Source organism: Oculina patagonica, chromosome 1 (assembly GCF_052425735.1).
Source record: "Oculina patagonica isolate OP01 chromosome 1, crgOcupat, whole genome shotgun sequence".
NCBI lineage: Eukaryota > Metazoa > Cnidaria > Anthozoa > Scleractinia > Oculinidae > Oculina > Oculina patagonica.
In genome coordinates, this window is record NC_135758.1 from 44,830,920 (window position 1) to 44,852,242 (window position 21,323).

A 21,323-nucleotide genomic window follows, 5' to 3' on the forward strand; every position below is an offset into this window, starting at 1 on the left:
TGGGTTGAGGTGCGAAATTTGGCCGTGTAAGCCAAATGGCCTGGAACTATGATGAAACAGCTGAGAATAAATTTATCCCCTTTCTCTCTCTCTCTGTCTTATGAGTTTTTCGAATGACTCCCCTGTATTTATCAGTAAAAAGTAGGGAGGCTATGACCATGGGTAGATCGAACAAACAAATTAACTTACTCAACAGTCCATGGTAAAATAATTGACCTGGTAGCTAATGAATAAAATCTTATTTATCTTATTTATTTACAAATACGGTTCAAAATAACAGTAACGTATAGAAAATACATAAACAATTCAGTGTAAACTGGTTTACATATACACCGTCTGGGAGTCCGAAGCAGATAACTATTATTGTAACATTTACATGGAAGGTTTCTATATATGCCAACCTAAACAATTGCTTCATGTTGCTTTTTTTAGATCCTACCAGAAAACAAAATTTTGTATCAAAAATTTTAAAAAATACTAAGTCTTGGAAGTGGTTCATGGCACACTCATATAACAAAATACATCCCGTCTATGCCAAGAAATTCATATTCGCCATGTAATTTTTGCTTCACTTTTCTTCAGTCATTCATAAATCATGTAGACCCGCTTCAGCTGTAGCCCGGCAGTTGTCTTGTCTACGTAAGGTTCTCTCTTCAAGACTTGTGGCTCATCATGATCAGTGCACTGGACTGGAGCTGTTGATTGGCAAGGTACATTAGTAAATTATAGGAAATATCCGAGGGGTCTGGGTACGTAGGGGAAAACGAGACATCGGACGGCTAATTGCTTACTGTTCTACCATAAATTATACTATATTTTTATATTTGCTCCAAGAATACAAACAAATTTACTCGGATTGGTCTTAGGAATTTGATTCTAGCTTGAAAGGGGGAAGAAGTATATCAAGTATACAAAATTTGATATAAAGGCCCAGGTGTTCAAGGGGTGGATGTTAACGCTATCCACCGGATAAATCGCTGTCCAGTGGATAACTGTTATACAAAACCTACATCACTATCTACCGGATAGTGATTTATCCGGTGGATAGCGTTATCCACCCTTTGAAGAACTTTTATAGTAAATATACACAGTTAATAATTTTGGATTATTTTGTTTATTTTCAGTAGGTGATAAAGCCGGGATAAAGTTTTCCAAACCCGAAACGAGAAACGAACGACTTTTAGAAAGTCTCACTACGACGTACGTGTATTAAAAGGTCTTGAAAAAATGCTGTTTGAGTTTATGAACACTATGGCAAAAATGACTATTATTCATATTGGAGTTCCGTACATTCACTTTATTCCGCATCGAATTTCTTTTGTTTCAACGGTTAGCAAATTTAAACAAAAAAACCGCAGTCGCATATTGTCGTCCGATTATCGCGAGAGTAACCGTCGATGACGTAGAAAGACAACATTTAAAATGACCCGGAACGACCGGAAACGAGCCGCCTTGACATCTGTCTGTCAAATGAGTCTTATTTTCCCGCCATATTTTCCTAATGCGCACTCGCTGAAAATATTTCCCGCCGCTCGTTCAGCTGGGCTTTAAATGTGATTTAGTTTACCCCGCTACAAAAACCATTTAAAAAGCCATAACCTGGGATTTAAACTTAGTATTTCGGATTACTTCACAACCATTTATGTTATTTACCCAAAAAGACCACCACAGAACAATGTTTATGGATATTTTTCTCTGCCGTAATATTGATATGACGCGCATTCGTCAACAGTCAGTGTTGTTAGACAAGTCGAAAATCTTTAACGGCTAAATCATAACAATGAGAACGCGTGGCCCTCGCTGAGTAATGAGCCCCCTTTAAACGGAAATACGAAAACTTGCCAACTTACGATCAAACGCAATCACTCTTAGATTAGCGACACAGCGAACTCGCTATCTCACCTGAGAGTTTTTCAGCGGTCGGTGGGCAAAACTGATTTGTGTTATTAGAACGTGATCTACGTAATGATCGTAGCAAGCTTCCTAACCCGCAACAGCAAGATGACATACTTCGTCTGTGCTCCTTGTTAGAAACTCAACAGATAATAAGTCGTCTGAAGCGCCTTAGCTTTTCGTTATGGTCTGTTGTGAAAGTGTTCTGTACGCATTGCTTTCCTCCCACGTGACTATTAAAATGTCATTCGGTAAACAGTTAATTGAGCAGGAGAGCGCAAAAGGTCAATTAACTTCCATTTTCCATTCCGATCCACCAGGGCAGAGACGGTCCAGTAACTGATATGACACTGGTTTACAAGATCGATCGCTATTTTAATTTTAGTTTCCTAGTTGCTATTCCAATCTCAAAGCTATAAGTCCATCGTGTCTCATCAGTGTATTTTCTACTTATTCCATTCTACTCTCCTCTCCCCCTCCCCCCTCCCCCTCCCCCACCCCCACCTACCCTTCTCCTCGTGTTTCTATAGCCCAAGGGAAGAAGAAAACTTTTGCTTAGTTCAGTTTTAGCATTGTTACCGGATAGATGACAGATACTTTTTCTCGGGACACGAGTTCGGCTTTTAAAATTAAAAGTGAGCGGCTTCCTCCTTTGCCGAGTACGGAGCAAGTTTTAAATTTACATATCTGTTCAGTCAGCCATATCAATAATATCAACACGGTTTAAAGTCACGTTTTGTCTACATGTACAAGCACTGTGTGCCTCGTAAAGCCAACCTACATCTGATTTGCATTGTTCCGTACATTATACCTTAGTTAATAATAAGAGGTTATATGCTTCTGACGTTATTTTGTTGTTTCATGAAAGATTGAATACCGGTACGGTAGTTGGTCATACACGATGCTTATCGATTAATGGACAAATGATCTGTAGACCTCTTTAGCTTTCATGATGGCAACTGTTACTGAACTGAAATCAGACCAAGCCACTTATATTCTCGCTCTCGCACGACATACTGCCGCCTCTTGAGTTTAGATTGGAAATGAAATAGTTTCACATTGGAGTTCCAAACAGCAGTCATCCTAATTTAAGCGTCGTATTTCTTTTGTTACTGAATGGCTGCCAAATTTTTTATTAAAATAAAAAAACGAAATTGACATAAATGTCGTGATCCAGTCATAACCAATGCTATTACACAATTTATTTTTAGAAACAAACCGGATCTCCTGCACGAGTGTCATTTTCTCGCCACGGATCTCTTTTTCCCGCCACGAGTCTCATTTTCCCGACAGGAAGTCAGGAATCTTATTTTCCCGCCAACTCTCATTTTATGACTATTCGATTAGCAAGACCTCTTCTGGCTCATTGACACCGCTTATAAAACATTTCGTTAGAGACAGTGGTTTAAAAGAGTACTTAAGCGGTCGTTCTTCCTTAAAAAAACGCCTTATAAGCACTCGCACTGTGCTAAAACGCATTTATGCACGCGTTTGTTGTTTGCCTACTGAGTGTTTGTTAGAACTGGAAAACGGAAGGCCTAAAGCCTTCCGTTTACTAGAATACAGAACCATTACTAACAAACGGTATCGCTCAGCTTTCCCTGTTGCTTTCTCACCTGAGATTTTCTCTACTGCCAATGGACAAAACTGTTATTAGGACGTGATCTACATAACGATCGTAGCAGGCTTCCCAACCCGCAACAGCAAGATGACATTTTTTTCTGTACTGGTCGTTGGCGTCTGATGATATTAAACTGAGACTATCAGCAGATATCGAGCTGCACGTCCATTTGTGTTGCACGCTTTACGGTTGTTTGTATGGTTTAATTGTCTAAATTGTCTTTCACGTGACGTTTTAAATGCCCTTTTCGTCACAAGGGTTGAACCCTCACAAAACTTCATATCACTAGGGTAGAGAGGGTATTTTGACAAGGTTCTGTAATTCATGTGGCACAAGTTTCCAAGAATTAGCGTCTTAATTTCGTTCTCAGAGTTAAGTTGACTTTTTTGTTCGCCATTTTTTTTTAATCTAATAAATTCATGTCTCATCGATCTTACTACTTCTTTACTTCTCTCGTTCCCTTATTCCCGTTTCCCCGCTCAGCCCCGGTGGGGACAAATCTTCTTCCAATTGATGATATTAGCACGACAAAAATTAATGCCAATATTATTGACACATACGAATACACGCTGTATGCATGTAGTTTTAGGAACGAATGTGATATCGAAATTATCAACTGCTTATATTGATCTACCGTATTAAAGTATACACTCATACCTATGCTGCATTTCTACCTTTGATCTTAGAATCTAACGTTTTAAAAAAGCATGAATTTTCGCTTCGTAGATATTTCCTTTCTGTATGGCTGCCAAATTTGAATAATAAAAGAAGTTTGACATCCGTTGTCTGTTAATGTCGCGACGCAGCCTGATATCTTTACTCCCACTTGAGTGTGGTATGACGTAATCTATTTTTAGAACTAAAAACAAAACGTGTCTAAGCGAATCTCATTTTCCCGCCAAAATTGTTGTAGGCAGTTTCAGCAGACTAAAGCAAACTCGTCGTCGGGTAGCCACAGGAAATAAGTAGACTAAAGTACATCAGATTTTCCCGCAGGAGGAAGACTGTTGCTTAGTAATCATTTTCAGTTTTCGTATTCAGTTACCGGCTAGATGGAACAATATCGTGTTTCGCTATTTTGTCCTTTTTCTCGGGAAACTAGTTGTATTTCATGGGATGCCCAGTTGTATTAAAAGAGAGCGGCTTCCTCCTTTGCCGAGTAGCAAGTTTCAAGTTTATATAACCTGAGTATCAGGCCTTCCTAAGGGGAAGGGGGGAGGGTAGGGAAGGAAAGAGGAGAGGAAGGCCTGACACAAACGCTTTGATTGGGTCATGTCAAACATCCAGATTCTGGATGTGGCGCTGATTGGGTAATTCACAATGGGCCCTGACGTCACACCACCGGAAATAAAAGTTTCATAACGGCGTCTTCAATGAACTGATGTCCACGCGAACGAACAGTGAGCGAAAACTTCGCTCGACGTTATTCAGCGTTATTTCAGCGTTAAACGACGAATTCAAAACGGCTCGTAAAGGCGCTCTACAGTTTTTCCTGGAATTAGACGTAATAGAGGACAGAAATTATGCCTCGAAAGCTGCTTGTGAAACGGAAAGTCGACGTCCTCGGAGTTTTAGCAAAATAAAGGTGACGGGCCTACGTTTGTGACATTTGTACCCTTGCCGTTCTGTGTTAAATTCGGTTTTTCGACGTAATTTGCTTCTCACTTCTTTCTGAGGGGCACTGTTTTATTTAGAGGCATTATGTATTAAATAGAGCCGTAAGATTGTGGCCAAGGAAATGTAGAGGTCATTGCATAATTGTCTGCGCTGCGTGGTTTCCTGTTTGTTTCACACTTCTTTGCCACATGTTTTGCTAGCTTGTTTTGCTCAATTCTATTTGTAAGATATACTTTAAACTCTCGAAATTTTCGCCGTGTAAGGACAAGATATATGTTCCGTGAAAACGTTGATTACTTGCATTTTATTGATGCCGGGATCGGCATTATAAATATTGTTGCAAGATGTATTGTGTCTTATCAGTTATATCTTGGTCCGGCTTCGCAAGTGACAACCGGAAATGAATTTGATTGGTTGACGCTTATCACGCCGTGAGGGGTGGAAGACTGGAATTAAAGCCTCTGTGTCAGGCTTTTCTTTCCGTCCGCGCTCCTTCCTTTTCCCCCTACCCCTTAGAAAAGCCTGATACTCAGGCTAAAGTTTATATGATTATCTGTTCAGTCAGCCATGTCACGTGTACGTGTGTCTCGCGTGATGGAAATGGAAATGGAATACAATTCTAATAGTATTCTATTGCTAATGAAAACCAATGAACGGCTAAATCGTGGAAGTGCATGTTTCTCTAGGTGACGGAATGTATGGAAATATGAAATTGTTTCACATTGGAGGCCTAGACGCTCACTTTTATTTAGCGTCGTTTTTCTTTTGTTACCGAGTCATTAACAAAAAGAATCCGACGTCATACCGTGAATGCTATTAGTTTGAAGAAAGTTGCTCGATAGCTTGAAAGCGCCGAAATTGCGAAAAACTTCAATACTCAAAACAACATGAAACAAAGAATGGTATGGAAAATTATTAGGCATAATAAGAAACCAGCTGAAATCTGCCGTTTTGAACGTGTTTGCCCCCTCAGAAGTCACGTGCCTTATTTTCATTCTAAAGGGAAAACATGCATGCATGGCGGCTGGGCCTATTTCGTACCACGTTTCAACTAAAACCCGAAGCGGGAAAATAAGACTTGTGGCGGGAAAGCGAGAAACGTTAAATCACGATTCCATAACTTGAATCTCAAATGTGATTTTGGCGCAGATAGTTTACTACTTAGACGAGCCTATTTCCGAGAAACGGCTTCATTTCAATGTTTGCAAACATAGCAACGTGGCTAATTTGCATTACAATATGATCATGGCAGCTATTGTGAATATTGTCTATTTTCGCGACCATTCGATCAGTTCGATCACATCTAGCTCGCCATTTATCAGCATTTGTTGCTCGATGACGGAGTGCTTGTTAAGCCTGCCATTTAAGATATAAGAAAACCAACCCTATCAAATGTAGTCTGTTGCCTTCTTACCTGAGGTTTTCTCGACTCTCAATGGACACTGATTTGTGTTATTAGAACGTGATCTGCATATCGATCGTAGCAAACTTTCTAGTCCACAACAGCAAGATGACATCTTTCGTCTGTACTCCTTGATAGAAACTAACTTATCAGCGTACAAGCTTAGTCAGAGCACCTTTTCGCTGTAGTTGTCTGTTGTTTACGGTCTTCTTTCTGCCCACTCGACTATGAAAATAATTAAAATGCCATTCTACAGGGCGGTTATGCGTGAGTGACGCGCGATTTCGCGCTAAACGTACACATGCAGGCATGAAAAGCGAAATAATTTAGCGAAGGGGATGGAGAGCTTATGTTGAAAGGTCAATTACCTTATTACAGAAAATTAACGATACATGTCATTAACGCGAATTTCAAAAATTCGCGTTAATTTTATTGATGTTAACACATTTACTATAAGCATTTAATTTATTACACGTAAATTTTGTTCGCGTTGTTAAAATGCTTCGCTATATTCCAATAATAAGGGGTTATCCAATCCCATATGACCAGGGTAGAGACGGTCCAGTAGCTGACTATGACACCGGTTTGCACGAATCAGTCTCGCCATCGCTATTTGAGTTTCAGTTTCCTAGTTGCCATTCTAATCTCAAAGCTAGTAAGTCCACACAAGGGCCAGTTTCGTATCTCATCAGTCTATTTTCTACTTATTTCACTCTACGCCCAAAACAAACAACCCCCCCCCCCCCACTCCTTCACTTCCCAAGTTCCTTTAGCCCCAGAGAATAAGTACACTAACTACGTCAGATTTTCCCGCCGAAGGAAAACTTTTACTTCAGTATTAATCATTTTCAGTTTTCGCATTGTTACCGGCTAGTTGCAACAGTTTCGTTTTTTGCTATTTTATCTTTTTTTCGGTATTTCAGTCTAGTTCTATGATGGATATACTATCCATGGTTCTATTAAATACGAGTGGCTTCCTCTTTTGAAAACGTGATTTTATCTGTTCAGTCAGCCACGACAATATCAACACCGGTTAGAAATTACGTGTCGTTTAAAAAGCGCGCACTTTGTGATCCACTTGAAAGTTTGTGGTTATAGTATGACCGCAAATATTTTTGCGTAATTTGTCTCGGTTTCCAAGTTACAGTTAGCAGGAGTCCCATTAATTTTGTTAAACACAAGTATGCACGTAGTCACAATGCAAATCATCTTCACTGATTTCAATTAGTCAAGCTAATCAGTTTATTTCTCATTTGTTGCCCTCTTTTTTTAGTTCTAACTGCCTGACCCCCCCTCTAATCACCCCGGCAAATAAAGGCAGATCAGCGCATAAAGCTGTCACATTTGTCTGCAAGAGTGGTTTAATATTGAAAATATCTGCTTACTTAGCATTTTCAGTTTCTGGCTGTTTTCTTATTATTCAAGCCTTTTACAGTTCTTACAACAATATTTACAATTTATGCAAAATAAAGAATAGTTATCTCACAGACACAAAGAAGCAATAATAATTAGTTGCCTGGATCCTCTAGCAGGGAACCAGCACTCTACTTTATGTCTTTTCTTTCAGTAATTCTGTTGTTGTTGTAACATAAAGTAAAGTATTTAACCATAATTTCCATCTTGTACTATAAAATATCGAACTTACTGTAATAACCTTTACATTCCTGTTTGTGATCAGCATTCTGTTTTCTTACTAACACCAATACAAGAAGGAACGGACATAAGTTATGAGAAAACAATACCTGAACACAGAAAAAAGGGAGTTTGTCTTCATAAATAAATTCTCCCAACTAGTTTTATTAGTATATGTGTAAATGTTAGTGATAGAGATCTTTGAACAGTTTGATTGGGCTTAGAAAAGACAGACTATTTTTTTTTTCCTTTATAATAATTCACAGTTGAAACTCTTCTTAATTACTGACAATTTACTTGGTCTAAAAAAGACAAAACTGAATTAATACGTACAAACTCTACCTCTCTAATGCAGGACACTTTTGTAATACGGGCTCTCTTCCCTGGCTCTTTGGTGTCCATATTAAAGAGGTTCAACTATGTGCTATTGCTAATGATATTATTTCTTTTTATTCTCTTTTAAAAATATATATCAATTTATAAACCACCAGAATTACTCCTTTAAGTTACTTTGTCTTAGTCTTAACCCTCTTTAGAGCAGTGTTCAATTGAGTGTCATAAAACCAAAGTAATTACTCTGGCCAATCACAAAGGACACAGACAATCCAGTGAACCAATCAAATCACAAAGCAAATACATGTAGCTGGCACGAAGCTTGGGAAAACGTGCGCGAGCGAGTCACGATTGGTTTTGGTTTTACTTCTGATTGGCTGAGAAAGTGGCGCGAGATTTTTAAGCCAATCACTAAGCGTAGTAATGCAAAACCAAAGCAAACGCAATTTACTTTCGACACTCAAGTGAAAACCGCTCTATCAGGAGATCCTCTATCTCTTTTTAAATTGAAACTGCTAAATGACTGTGCTTAAAGATCCGAATAAACATAGATAAGCAAAAGTATAAATGTATGTTTGACTCCAGTTAATGTCAGAAAAATCCCAATAGTTGGTACTGCTTTTTTAAGTACTCTTTTCTATCGTCTTTGTACCTTGAAATAAAATGCTTTACAGCTTCACTTTTCGTTAAATATAAAATTAACCTTTTACATTCCCAACTTCTTCTGCAAACGTTTTACATGTATAAATAACTCATGAAATTAAAACTTTTCTGTGTTTTTATAGTTACAAAAATTATATGGCTTTCAGCCAATAAGAGTATAGATGTTATAAGTCATATAGGTTTTCAGGTTTAATATATTTCAATGTAAAGATAACACCATAATTAACTGGGTTTATTTTTAATGAATTCAATTTGTTGCATGTCAGTGTAAGAGTGTTACCTTGAGGTTGAAACAAATTAACCTAAAAGGTTAAAAAAATAATTTAACTTGAAAACCAATTTGTCCTACAACACACATACATAGAGGGATCTATAAATTTCTTATTTCTCAATTATATTGTATAATGTGCTATGGATAAAGAAAGAATATACTGTACACAATGTTAATTCACAAAAAGAAAAAGAAAATGAAACCAAACTGATCGCAACTACCATAGTGCTATTGTTATGTAACTGACTGTTGTTGTATGTGATACTCAACACTGGCCCCTTCACTGTTTTCTGTATCCTTGGTACCATTGCCTTGGGTCCTTATTAACTGGAGCTCATCCATGAGGACCTTACAGCATTGCTCTGCTGTGTCCTGCACGACAGGGATCTCCGATGATTCAAACTTGCTTAGGACATAATCTGTGACGTGATGTCTATTATTTGGCCTTCCTATTCCAACTCGCACTCTCTTCAAAGCCTAAAATAAAATTAATACATTACTTAATTAAGTTATACCACTTCTTAAACTATGGATAGGATAGGACGGATAGGACACTTAATTAACAAGGAAATATACTGAGCCATACGGCTGGTTAACAGAAATCCCACGAATAGTGTTAAAAGCTAAAAAATTAACATTGAAATATATTAAAATAAAGAAATGTATTATACTAACTAATTATAATTATTATTACCCGGTAACTATGATATAAATATGCAAAACTTGCAAATATAGATAACTTACAGTGTACATATATAACTTGCAAACTAAGATCAACAGTTAAGAAAGCATACTGATGAACATTTTATTCAAAACATTTTTTTTTTTATTCAAGGATTTTACCCACATATTGTAGCTACATGTACATACTTAAAAGCAGCAATCCCCTAAAAAATTGTGACCTTCTGAAAGCAACAATAGGAAAAGGCTTCTAAATCACAAAGTAATGCAGGCCACTACTTTTAGAACTTTACTGTACCTACATGTACGTTAAGATGTACTTCAGTTATAACTGCTGACGTCAAAACTGCTCTTATATAATTACCGGTATGTAATATGGAAATACTTGGACATACACCAGTGTATTTTTATGTAGTTTGAAGTTGTAATAAAACTTTATTAAAATACTATAAACTTATCTTACATCAGAGCTGAGAGATGCAATTGCTGATCTAACTCCGTTGTGGCCCCTAAAAAACGCCATGAAAAAATTGCGATCAAATAACAAGTACAGCCATAAATCATGCAATGGATACCAGATTCAAAATAAAATGTACATATATACATGTACAATTAATGGTCATGAAACACTGACCAATTATTTAAAAAAGACTCAAGCAATGTAGCTCTTGATTTCTCTGTCTCTCTCATGCCCTCAAATACTCCTTGTGCTTTGGGACTGACAGTGTAATACAGGACTTAGACTCTTTTACAATCATGTATACAAAAAAATAGATAAAAATAATAATAATAAGTTGCTGTGTAGCACTTTGTACATGTACCATGAAATGTTTTTTTATTAAAAAGTGCTAAAATGTTATCTCGTTTTGGGAAACGTTTCGGCAATTGGGGTTATTCATGAAACATTTCACAAAACAAGACATTTCAGCACAACAAAAAACATTTCATGGTACTCTTTTACATGTGTATGTTAAATAAATCACAACACGACTCACCCAGCACTTCCTCCATGTTTCAAGCTATATTTCCCCACAGGTCTATCAAGGTCATCATGTACAAGAATAACATTGGATGGGTTAACATTGTACATTGCAGCTACAAAAGAAAAAGATATAATAATAGCGTTAATTTATTAGATTTCAAGTAAATGTTTACAATAATCATTATTAAATTCCTTCTGGGTCTGAAAGAGAGCAAACACTGTTTTGAGTACAAATAAACTGCAAATGAGTTCAAAGTTGCTTTTATTTTATATTTGAAATGGCAGCTCTTAAGAGCACAGGTTTCCTACGGTCAAACATATGTCGGTAAGAGTCCTTAAATGGATTTCGCTCATACTCTTACCATGGGTAGGTCTAAATATGAAATAAATCACAGTATACTTTGTTTGGCTAAATATCGATTTGTTTTCGAGAAAATCGATAATTCTAAAATCCAGCAAAATTGACGCTTTCGGAGCTCAAAATTTATGCCGAGTTTGTTAGCTTCGAGTCGAAAAATAAAGCACTCTGGAAGAAAAGTACCTATTTAATATCGAAGAATAACATCAAATTAGTACGTCGAAAGCAATTTCTGCTCTCAAAGTCCTTTTATTTACAAAATATAATTAAGTTTATTCGACACACTTTTGATTTAATTCAAAATAGGTCAAACTTATCGCTTTATTTAAGTATGAGCGAAGCGAAATAAATGGCCGAAAATTTGGTATTAGACAGATAAATGATTGTTCTTTTCGATACTAAAAGGATTTCCTAGGGAAATGATTTAGTGCGATGCTTTCAGATCTCAAAGTTGCTTAAAATTCGTTAATTTAACCGACCGTGACATTGTTGATCTTATCAACATTATGTAAACATTCCACGCAAAGGTTAATTTTCCCAATGTGAACTTCAACTGAGTAAAATAAAAACATAGACTTGCTTACCGTGGTGTTCGCTGATACATTGTAAATCATGTTTTCCTCATTTACGACAAAACCTAAGCCCTCGGCGAAGCTGTTATCCAATTTTCTTGACGCGCCATTTGTAACTGATTTCCACGTCTTGAAGTGACAGTTCTTTTCCATGCATTCTTGAAAACAGTCCTGAGTCTTAACTGATCAGTGTAAACAGGAATACGAAGTACTTTGCTTTAAATCAACTTAAAGCTTAGCAGCAGTGGTAGATAAATCGATACGGCCGGCGAATCTTCGTTTCGAAAACCGCCATTTGAGATTTGTCGGCCCTTTGTCCTGCGGTATGCAGATAATTAATTCACACTTGAGTAACTTCCGGCACATGAAATCGACAACCACCGTGACCAGATAGCACCCTCCTTTTCGAAATATTGGTCGAGGCACTATTTTTATCATTTTAACATAAGCTCTCAATGAAAAACTTTTGGGCTGAACTTGTAATAAAGTTTCACTTCAGTTAGCCACCGTTCGAGAGAGTTGTTAAATGGTTGCATGAAATCCGGGTGGAAAGTTCTTCTGTTGCGTTGCTTCGCTTTGTTTCATATTTTTTATCCAGTTCTTACCCTTGTTCAAATTCTTGTCCCTTCTTCAGTGGAAAATTTGAAACGACGTTAAAATCCCTATAAGACGGAGATCTCTTTTAGACGAACTGAGCTGGAGCCGGTCCCGATCGAAGGTACCCGTTTCAGAGAGAGTTGGCTGTACACAAAACCTTAGATGGCGTCGTTGGATCCGTCTCCCGTGAATGTCAGTTAAAAATATATATTCCGCTGTGTAGTCTAGCCTATAACAAGCTCTCATTCTTTCTCCTGTGGAGGATTGGGCGAAATAAAAGCGGGAAGGAAAGGTGGGGAAGGGGTGGGGAAAAAAGGGACCATATATCATGTATATGCAGTTGTAATACCAGTCACGGTAAACAATTTATAATAAAACGCTGAACATTTATGACTGTTTACACCAAGGTGTATATTGGTGTAAAAATTAAGGAAAGGGTGCTTTTCACTTCATTAGATTAAGCTAGGTGAAGAAAAGTACACGTAATCAAAAGTTTGTTATGGACTTCTGACGTGATGCCATATTTTGTATTTATTTCTGCAAAGTACAACAAAGCATTAATACCAAAGTAGCTATAAAACTATAAAGCGAAGCAACGCAACAGAAGAACCTTAGACCCGGGAGTTAAAAGCGCTGTCATGCAACTATTTAGCAACTTTCACAAACGGTAGCTACCTGAAGTGAAACTTAATTACATGTTCAGCCCAAAAGTTTTTCATTTAGAGCTTATATTAATATAGCAATAATATGGTGCCTCAACCAATACTATACCAAAACGCAGGGTGCTATCTGGTCACGGCGGTTGTCGATTTCATGTGCCGGAAGTTACATACATACATACATACATACTTTATTTAACGTGGAAAAAAGTACACACTTAGCTGTTAGCTAGTTGACAGGTGCTCCACGATTAAAAGTTTAGTATTTACAAAAGTATTTACATCAAAACAAAGGGTATAAAAGTATTACATCAGACTATTTTAAAATGGTAAAAAAAAAAAAAAAAAAAAAAAAAAAAGAAACAAACAAACAAACAAACAACAACACCATCTAGCTAAATTAAGATTCCCAAAAATATATATATATATACGCAAGTGTGAAATACATTATCTGCACACCGCATGACAAAGGGCCGACAAATCTCAGTTTTCGAAAAGAAGATTTGCCGGCCGAATCGGCTCCGGTCCGGTCCCGTGTAAACGTAGCCTAGCTGGTTAGAGTATAAAAATGACTGAAAAAACGGCAAGGACAGGACTAACACCAGGTGTCCGTCTTATAGAGATCATTAATAAGGGAGAGTTGACTCTACAACTGTTTTGCCTAAGCCTAATCAAGAATTTGAACAAGGGTAAGAACTGGATAAAAAATATGCAGCAAAGCGAAGCAACGCAACCGAGGAACTTTCGACCCGGAAGTTAAAAGCGCTTTCATGCAACCATTTAACAACTCTCTCGAACGGTGGCTTACTGAAGTGAAACTTAATTACAAGTTCAGCCCAAAAGTTTTTCATTGAGAGCTTATGTTAAACTGATAAAAATAGTGCCTCGACCAATATTTCGAAAAGGAGGGTGCTATCTGGTCACGGTGGTTGTCGATTTCATGTGCCGGAAGTTACTCAAGTGTGAATTAATTATCTGCATACCGCAGCACAAAGGGCCGACAAATCTCAAATGGCGGTTTTCGAAACGAAGATTCGCCGGCCGTATCGATTTATCTACCACTGCTGCTAAGCTTTAAGTTGATTTAAAGCAAAGTACTTCGTATTCCTGTTTACACTGATCAGTTAAGACTCAGGACTGTTTTCAAGAATGCATGGAAAAGAACTGTCACTTCAAGACGTGGAAATCAGTTACAAATGGCGCGTCAAGAAAATTGGATAACAGCTTCGCCGAGGGCTTAGGTTTTGTCGTTAAATGAGGAAAACAGGATTTACAATGTATCAGCGAACACCACGGTAAGCAAGTCTATGTTTTTATTTTACTCAGTTGAAGTTCACATGGGGAAAATTAACCTTTGCGTGGAATGTTTACATAATGTTGATAAGATCAACAATGTCACGGTCGGTTAAATTAACGAATTTTAAGCAACTTTGAGATCTGATTGCATCGCACTAAATCATTTCCCTAGGAAATCCTTTTAGTATCGAAAAGAACAATCATTTATCTGTCTAATACCAAATTTTCGGCCATTTATTTCGCTTCGCTCATACTTAAATATAGCGATAAGTTTGACCTATTTTGAATTAAATCAAAAGTGTGTCGAATAAACTTAATTATATTTTGTAATTAAAAGGACTTTAAGAGCAGAAATTGCTTTCGACGTACTAATTTGATGTTATTCTTCGATATTAAATAGGTACTTTTCTTCCAGAGTGCTTTATTTTTCGACGCGAAGCTAACAAACTCGGCATAAATTTTGAGCTCCGAAAACGTCAATTTTGCTGGATTTTAGAATTATCGATTTTCTCGAAAACAAATCGATATTTAGCCAAACAAAGTATACTGTGATTTATTTTATATTAAGGCCTACCCATGGTAAGAGAATGAGCGAAATCCATTACAGGGCTCTTGCCAAGAATTTTCATTTTTGTTTGAAATTTGTACATATGTCCTCTTAAGTACTGTAGAGTTAAGTTCATGTGACAATGAAATATAACAGGAAAGAAAAAGAAAAATTATTATTTTCATTTTATGCAAAATGGTTAGCTATATAGTTCACAAATATATCCACTTTATAAATTTTCCTTAAAATGTTACTTGAATGGCACATGCTTGACCTAATAGTTACGTAGCACTGGACTCTAGACTGAGTGATCAGGGTGTGAGAACTGACCATGTCACTGAATTGTACTTAACCCAGATCAGGGATTTCAAAATGTTTTGTAGTTATCCCAAGCTTGTTAATGTTTGTCCCAAGCCAATTGCTACAACCAGAGTACCTGGTGACATATAATCAAGTAACTGGCAGATCTCTGGTGATCACCTGCTAGTTTTAAAAACCCTTTCTTATGGTGCCTCACTCCACTCAGAAGTACATGTATATTAATTAGTAGGCACAGGTAAATTGTCAGGCCATCTACACCTGAAGAAGGGATTTTGAGATGGCGTGATGGACTAGCATACCATCTCAGAGGAGAAACAACACTCCTTGCCAATTCATTGTTATAAGTACAGTGTACCACCTGATAAAGCAGATTGGCTTCTTAAAAGACCTTTTAAAAATATTGCTTTGCCACCAATGTGAGTTATAAACAATTTTACAGTTTCAATACCTGTTCTTGCAATGCTCTTTCCATTTATGTTCATTAACACAGTAGGTTTCAACAGTATAATCTGCTGGTTGTCCACTTTTGTCACAGCCAAGTGGCCCATAGATCTCATGTTAAAACGCCATGTGGCCCCTAACTGTTTTGCCAGGCAGTCAACTACAAGCATTCCCACACTGTGCCGAGTGTCTGGAAGGCAGTGATTACCCAAACCTACAACCTAAAGAAACCAAAACAAAATCCATTAACAATAACCTGTAAGGGACGACTAAAATTATGAGATACTAGTCTTGGTAAAAAGAGGAGGCCAATAAATACATAATAACCTAGGACAGAGCTGTGCTCTAGCAGAGCTTGGGTGCTACAGGCGACCTACCATTTGTCTTTGGACGACTTGTATACATGTAACTTTGCTATCATAAAAACTTTTAAGAGCTGGGCACCCAAGATTTCTTACAAAAGAGCCTTTGGGCACCCTGGAATTATTCTAAGACACAGAAAGCTATTCTTGCTTACCATAACCACATGCATTTCTCAAGACAAAACAAAGCAACAAAAGAGTTGACAGTCATTTGAAATTGTACAGCTAAATTTGCCGAGATCAAGACCAACAAAAGGAAACCAACATCCACCAGAGACTGATCTTCACAGAGACTACAGGCGTGAGTTGCTCACTTACTGGTAAGTAAAAGTTACATGAAATGACTTAACAACTTGCACTGATGGTAAAAAAAATATTACAAAAGTACAGTCGTTTCAGTCGTACTGTGGCCTTCACTTCCTGCGATAAAACCTATTAAGTTCATATGACCATGAATAAATCAAAACATTACGTAACCCTGCTATGAGATTAGTCTTGCGTAAGATTAAACATAATTTACAACAACTTAATTTTGACCAATAACATTTGAAAACTTGCTTCAGAAAATTGAAAAGCCAAGCATAGCCCATGATACCAGCAGTTTTCTCCTTTTCCACTGTTGGGAGTTGTCGAGGATCTCGATATTTTTAAGCTTAAAATCTATAATTTCGTGCAGTTGTTAAAAGCTAGGGTGTCGGGCCAATAAAAGCTCTAACAAAGCGTTTTTGTCTCCAGTTTATACGAACGACTCTTCGCTTTTTATGTGGTAATCTATTCTAATTTTCATGTGCGACCATTCAACTGAAAAATTGTAAGCAGTATTTTAATTTTAAACTGTGCAGAATGACTTTTTCGGTTTTGAACTGCTAGGTACTTGAGGCGGTTGAGTTCAAATAGCGAGAACATACCATTGCACGCAGTTTCCTGACATCAGAGGCTTGAGCTTGGCTTATATTCCGCTGGCAAATAAGTCTGAATGATTTTACAGTCCTCACAAGCCCAAAATTAGCCGAAAGCAGTCGCAGTGCACGTCCACACTGCTCCGCCATTTTGAATTTGCGGCTTAAAATAGATCACGAGCCTGTGTTTTTACAGCGGTTAGCACTTGTACGATTAAAGATGGCGGCCTACGCGTGTTTCAGGTCACGTCAAGTTTACAGACAAATTTCTTGGAATCATCTCATCAAAAATGTTTTTCGCTGCCCCCACAGTTTATATCCATCTGTACAGCTTCTGTGCTTAAGACGGAGTCTTTGTGATGAAGCTTGGAACAATATCTCTAAACCACTGGGCTCGATCGAGCAGAGTTCAAAGTTCCATCTGGTGTTTACTTGCAAAGTTTGTGGAACTCGATCTCAAAAACTGATAAGTAAACAAGCTTATTCTCAAGGAGTAGTCATCGTCAAATGTCCTGGATGCAACAACAATCATCTGATAGCTGATAACCTGGGATGGTTTTACAACGATAAAAGGTAAAAGTCGTCTTTAACCTACAATGTACAGTGTAACAAAAAAATTCGTATGATATTTGGAAAACCGGAAACTGGGATACCGCTTTGTATTGTATTTTCTTTGTTATGAACAAAGACGTACTTGGCCATTTTGCTATAATGTACATTGTCACACAGACAGGTGGCAAAAATTTAATAATTATTTAATACGAAAGCCACGTGCTCAAAGCCGCTTGTCCCTCTTAGCCGGCGAAGCCTATGCACGAGAAAAAAGTGGCTCTGGGACACATGATTTGATTGGCTAGATTTAACAAGGAGTTTCAAATCTAGCCAGTGAAATCAACCATTTTAAACTCTTGTATTAAAAAAGGGATTTTAAAATGGTTCATTCAATTGGCTGTTCCCAGAGCCCAGAGCCACTTGTTTCTCCTGCAAAGGCTTCACCAGCTAAGAGAGACAAGCAGCTCTGGGACAAGAACGGATATTGTCTGGATGTACCTTTCCCATTGGGCGATTCCAGAAAATATCCGTACCATACCACGGACGGCTTCCATATTTTAGCCCCCCTTGCCTTCGGAAATTCCAAAATTCGTTATCCCCCCATGTCCTCGGAATTCCATAATCATTAACCCCCCCCTCCCGTTCAGATTTTTCATTTTTTAGTCAAGCTCTTTAGAATTCCCGTCAGGGTTCGCAAATACGCCCAATGTGGCGTATTTTACATCAAATTATTTCAAATGACTCGATCTGTACATAGAGACAGTCATTATGACTCGAGAGATTCTGAGATGAAAATGTAAAAAAAATTAGACTTTTCTCCTTACCCTTGTTCAACAGATACAACCTACATTAATTTTACATTGCCCCAAACTGGTGCAGAACATTAAAATAAAAATATCGCGTGATGCACGTGTGTAAACTCGGAAGATATAAATACGATCGAGTGCACTGACATATCCGCCATCTTGGATTTGAGCCTTCACGGTCAGCAGTCGCTCCCAACCCACGTGCTTCAAAATGGCGTCTCGAAGCGTAGCAAAAGAGTTTCCCACTCCACTGAATGGACTAAATATTTGTGGATCCGCTTTGACAAGAAAACAAAGAGCGAATGAAGAAGTTCATCAAAGTTAAGGCATCTGAAGATTGATGTAGAACCCACATTTTAGCGATTTTCTTTTGTAAATGAACGCAAACACATGCCTGATCGATCGATACTTGTCTTGTATCCTGCTTCCGCTACGCAGTGTCAGTTCGTGCTTTATTTGCGACTTGGTAGTCCACAAAATAAGCATTTTCAAGGAACACATTCTTGTTTTCTCCTCTGGAAATCCAAGACCTGGAACTCCCCCATGCCTTTGGAATTTCCAATCGTAAGTATCCCCCCATGCCTTCGGAATTCCAGTTCAATGAACCCCCCCTTGCCCTCGGATTTCCAAAAAGCCGTCCGTGGTATGGTACGGATATTTTCTGGAATCGCCCATTGTACTTGGAAATCCCATGAATCTCGACAGTAGATTTTAATATACAATAGAGGCCTTCCAAGGGGGGTAGCCGTGTCGCAATGTCCCATGATTCTGAAACCCGAAGTCGCCTAGCCAACAACTGTAAATGTTGCTGTTGTTTTTGCCTTTATTGTTTTGCTGTCGCAATGTGTCACTATCACATTTCAGTGCCGTAATGATGTCGCTTGTCACTGTTAAAATGTTCCTGTGTCGCCAGTATTCAGGTCATGTCACTTGTCCCTCTACTCCTTGGAATGCCTCACAATAGTGCTTCATGTATGAGCTTTGGCTGCCTGCGATTTGGTACACAAAAAATCTCTCAAATTCTGGTGTGACCTTCCCTGGTGAAAATCTTTTGAAGATCCTCAAGGATCTTCAAAGATCTTTAAAGATCTGCAAAGGTCCTGTAAAGATCCTCACACACAAGGATCTTTAAGAATCCTAAAGGATTTTATGAGGATCTTGTGAAGATCTTATAAGGTTCCTGACAAAAATCCATTCAAAGATTCCTTTGAAGGATCCTTTGAAGGATCTTTCTTAAGGATCCTCAAAGATTTAATGAGGATCTTTCAAGGTTCTTATTAAGATCTTTCCAAGGATCTTACAAAGTTCTTTGTCAGGATCCTTTATATAATCCTCAAGTATCTTAGAAGGATCTTTTAAAAAGAAGTTCTTGAAAGGATCCTTTAAATGATCTTCATCAAGATCTTTAAAGATCCCCAAGGATTTAATGAGGACCTTTAAAGGAACTTAAGAGGATCCTATTAAGGATCCTTCAAAGATCCTTCTAAGGATCCTCAAGGATTTGACAAGGATCTTTCAAGGTTCTTAGAAGGATCCTCTTAATGATCTTTGTCAGGATCTTTAAAGATCCTCAAGGATTTAATAAGGACCTTTAAAGGAACTTAAGAGGATCCTATAAAAGATCCTTCAAAGATCTTCTAAAGGATCCTTTTGGATTTTACAAGGACCTTCCAAGGTTTTTAGAAGGATCCTTTTAATGATCCTTCGAAAATCTTTTTCAGGATCCTCAAATTCCTCAAGAATTCAATGAGGACCTTTTACAAGAACCATAAGAGAATCTCATCAAGGATCTCACTTGGTTATCGGTCAAACAACAAAATGTTATCTGATTATCTTGTAGTTTGAGTTTGATCTTTATAGAAAGGGTCTAGAAACAAACCAACAGTACATGTATGTGAGAAGCTCGGATCTGCATCTATTATTGACTCTTGCTTATTCAGTTTTTCTTATAAAAGCAATACACTTTCCAAAGCAGTCATGTTACCTCTTGCAATGCTGAAGGCTGAATGAAGCGGCGATTACAGTTGCATTCCACGTATCTGACTTTATTTTATATTTAATTTAAGTTTACTTTCTTACACAGAGATAGACGACTACTTACAATGTCCAAGCAAGTTTAACAAAGATTGAGTGTTGTTTAGTGCTATAGCCATAACCAGTGCAAATTATTGAAGAAAACATAAATACATGTATTGTTCGTGTCAACAGACTTAATTGTATAATTTTTGGTTTAAAACGTTTTTGGTTATTTCACAGAAATATTGAGGATATCTTAGCTGAAAAGGGGGAATCAGTCAAGAAGTTGTCAGAAAGCGATTCACTGGAGTTTCTTGTGCAAGACTTGAAGGACAAAATTGAAAAGGAAAAGCAAACGGAAGAGGGCGACAAATTCTTAGATTTTTGAGAACACTTCGCCTATTTGTAGTGTACATTAAACCTGCAATGAACTAGCATACCGTTCACAACAAGGAGGAGTACAGTAGCAATGTGATATGATGCTATAAACAAAAACAGTTGAGCACTGTACTGATGTGTCGCCAGGCGTCAAGATATAATTTTATGTGTTAACTTAAGAAACCGAAACCTTATAATAAATGGTTTTTATTTTATTCGATCTGCCGTGTACTGTCAGTACACACTAGGTTATCCTTTGAGTCTTAAGGCAGAAAAAATTACGACAAGACTTCTGCCGTGCCGCCGTTTCTCGTATGAGTTAACATCACTTGGCGGCTTAGTTTGAATACGTTAGATCAAACTTCTTTAAAAGGGTACCGTAAATGATCTAATAAACGTCCACTCTCAAATAAACGCCTCGTAT

The 21,323-nt window shown here is 37.7% G+C and overlaps 2 protein-coding genes and 1 long non-coding RNA gene across 6 annotated transcripts; 1 reads left to right on the top strand and 2 right to left on the bottom strand.

Moving 5' to 3' along the window:
- Positions 1-267: 267 nt before the first annotated feature.
- On the bottom strand, positions 268-6,762 carry LOC144650931 (uncharacterized). Of its 2 annotated transcripts, none has more exons than XR_013570227.1 (2): positions 6,546-6,762; positions 268-695 (listed from the first exon to the last, which is right to left on the bottom strand). It is a non-coding gene; the product is annotated as an uncharacterized LOC144650931 (long non-coding RNA). The 2 variants fall into 2 exon arrangements; XR_013570228.1 differs by lacking the exon at positions 6,546-6,762 and adding an exon at positions 3,510-3,688.
- Positions 6,763-7,876: 1,114 nt separating this feature from the next.
- On the bottom strand, positions 7,877-17,297 carry LOC144633379 (putative peptidyl-tRNA hydrolase). Of its 3 annotated transcripts, XR_013567057.1 has the most exons (6): positions 17,157-17,297; positions 15,894-16,107; positions 11,109-11,208; positions 10,577-10,622; positions 8,971-9,909; positions 7,877-8,693 (listed from the first exon to the last, which is right to left on the bottom strand). XR_013567057.1 is itself a non-coding variant. In XM_078492261.1 (5 exons), the coding sequence occupies exons 1-5, from the start codon at positions 17,295-17,297 to the stop codon at positions 9,667-9,669; spliced, it is 744 nt and encodes a 247-aa protein (XP_078348387.1). In that variant the 3' UTR covers positions 7,877-9,666. The 3 variants fall into 3 exon arrangements, 2 of the variants coding, with proteins under 2 accessions (XP_078348387.1, XP_078348394.1); XM_078492261.1 differs by having other exon boundaries at positions 7,877-9,909; XM_078492268.1 differs by lacking the exon at positions 17,157-17,297 and adding an exon at positions 16,404-16,720 and having other exon boundaries at positions 7,877-9,909.
- A 70-nt stretch (positions 17,298-17,367) lies between these two features.
- LOC144633417 (DNL-type zinc finger protein-like) lies at positions 17,368-21,119 on the top strand. The gene is made up of 2 exons (XM_078492297.1): positions 17,368-17,720; positions 20,762-21,119. The coding sequence occupies exons 1-2, from the start codon at positions 17,368-17,370 to the stop codon at positions 20,907-20,909; spliced, it is 501 nt and encodes a 166-aa protein (XP_078348423.1). The 3' UTR covers positions 20,910-21,119.
- The last annotated feature ends 204 nt before the right edge of the window (positions 21,120-21,323 follow it).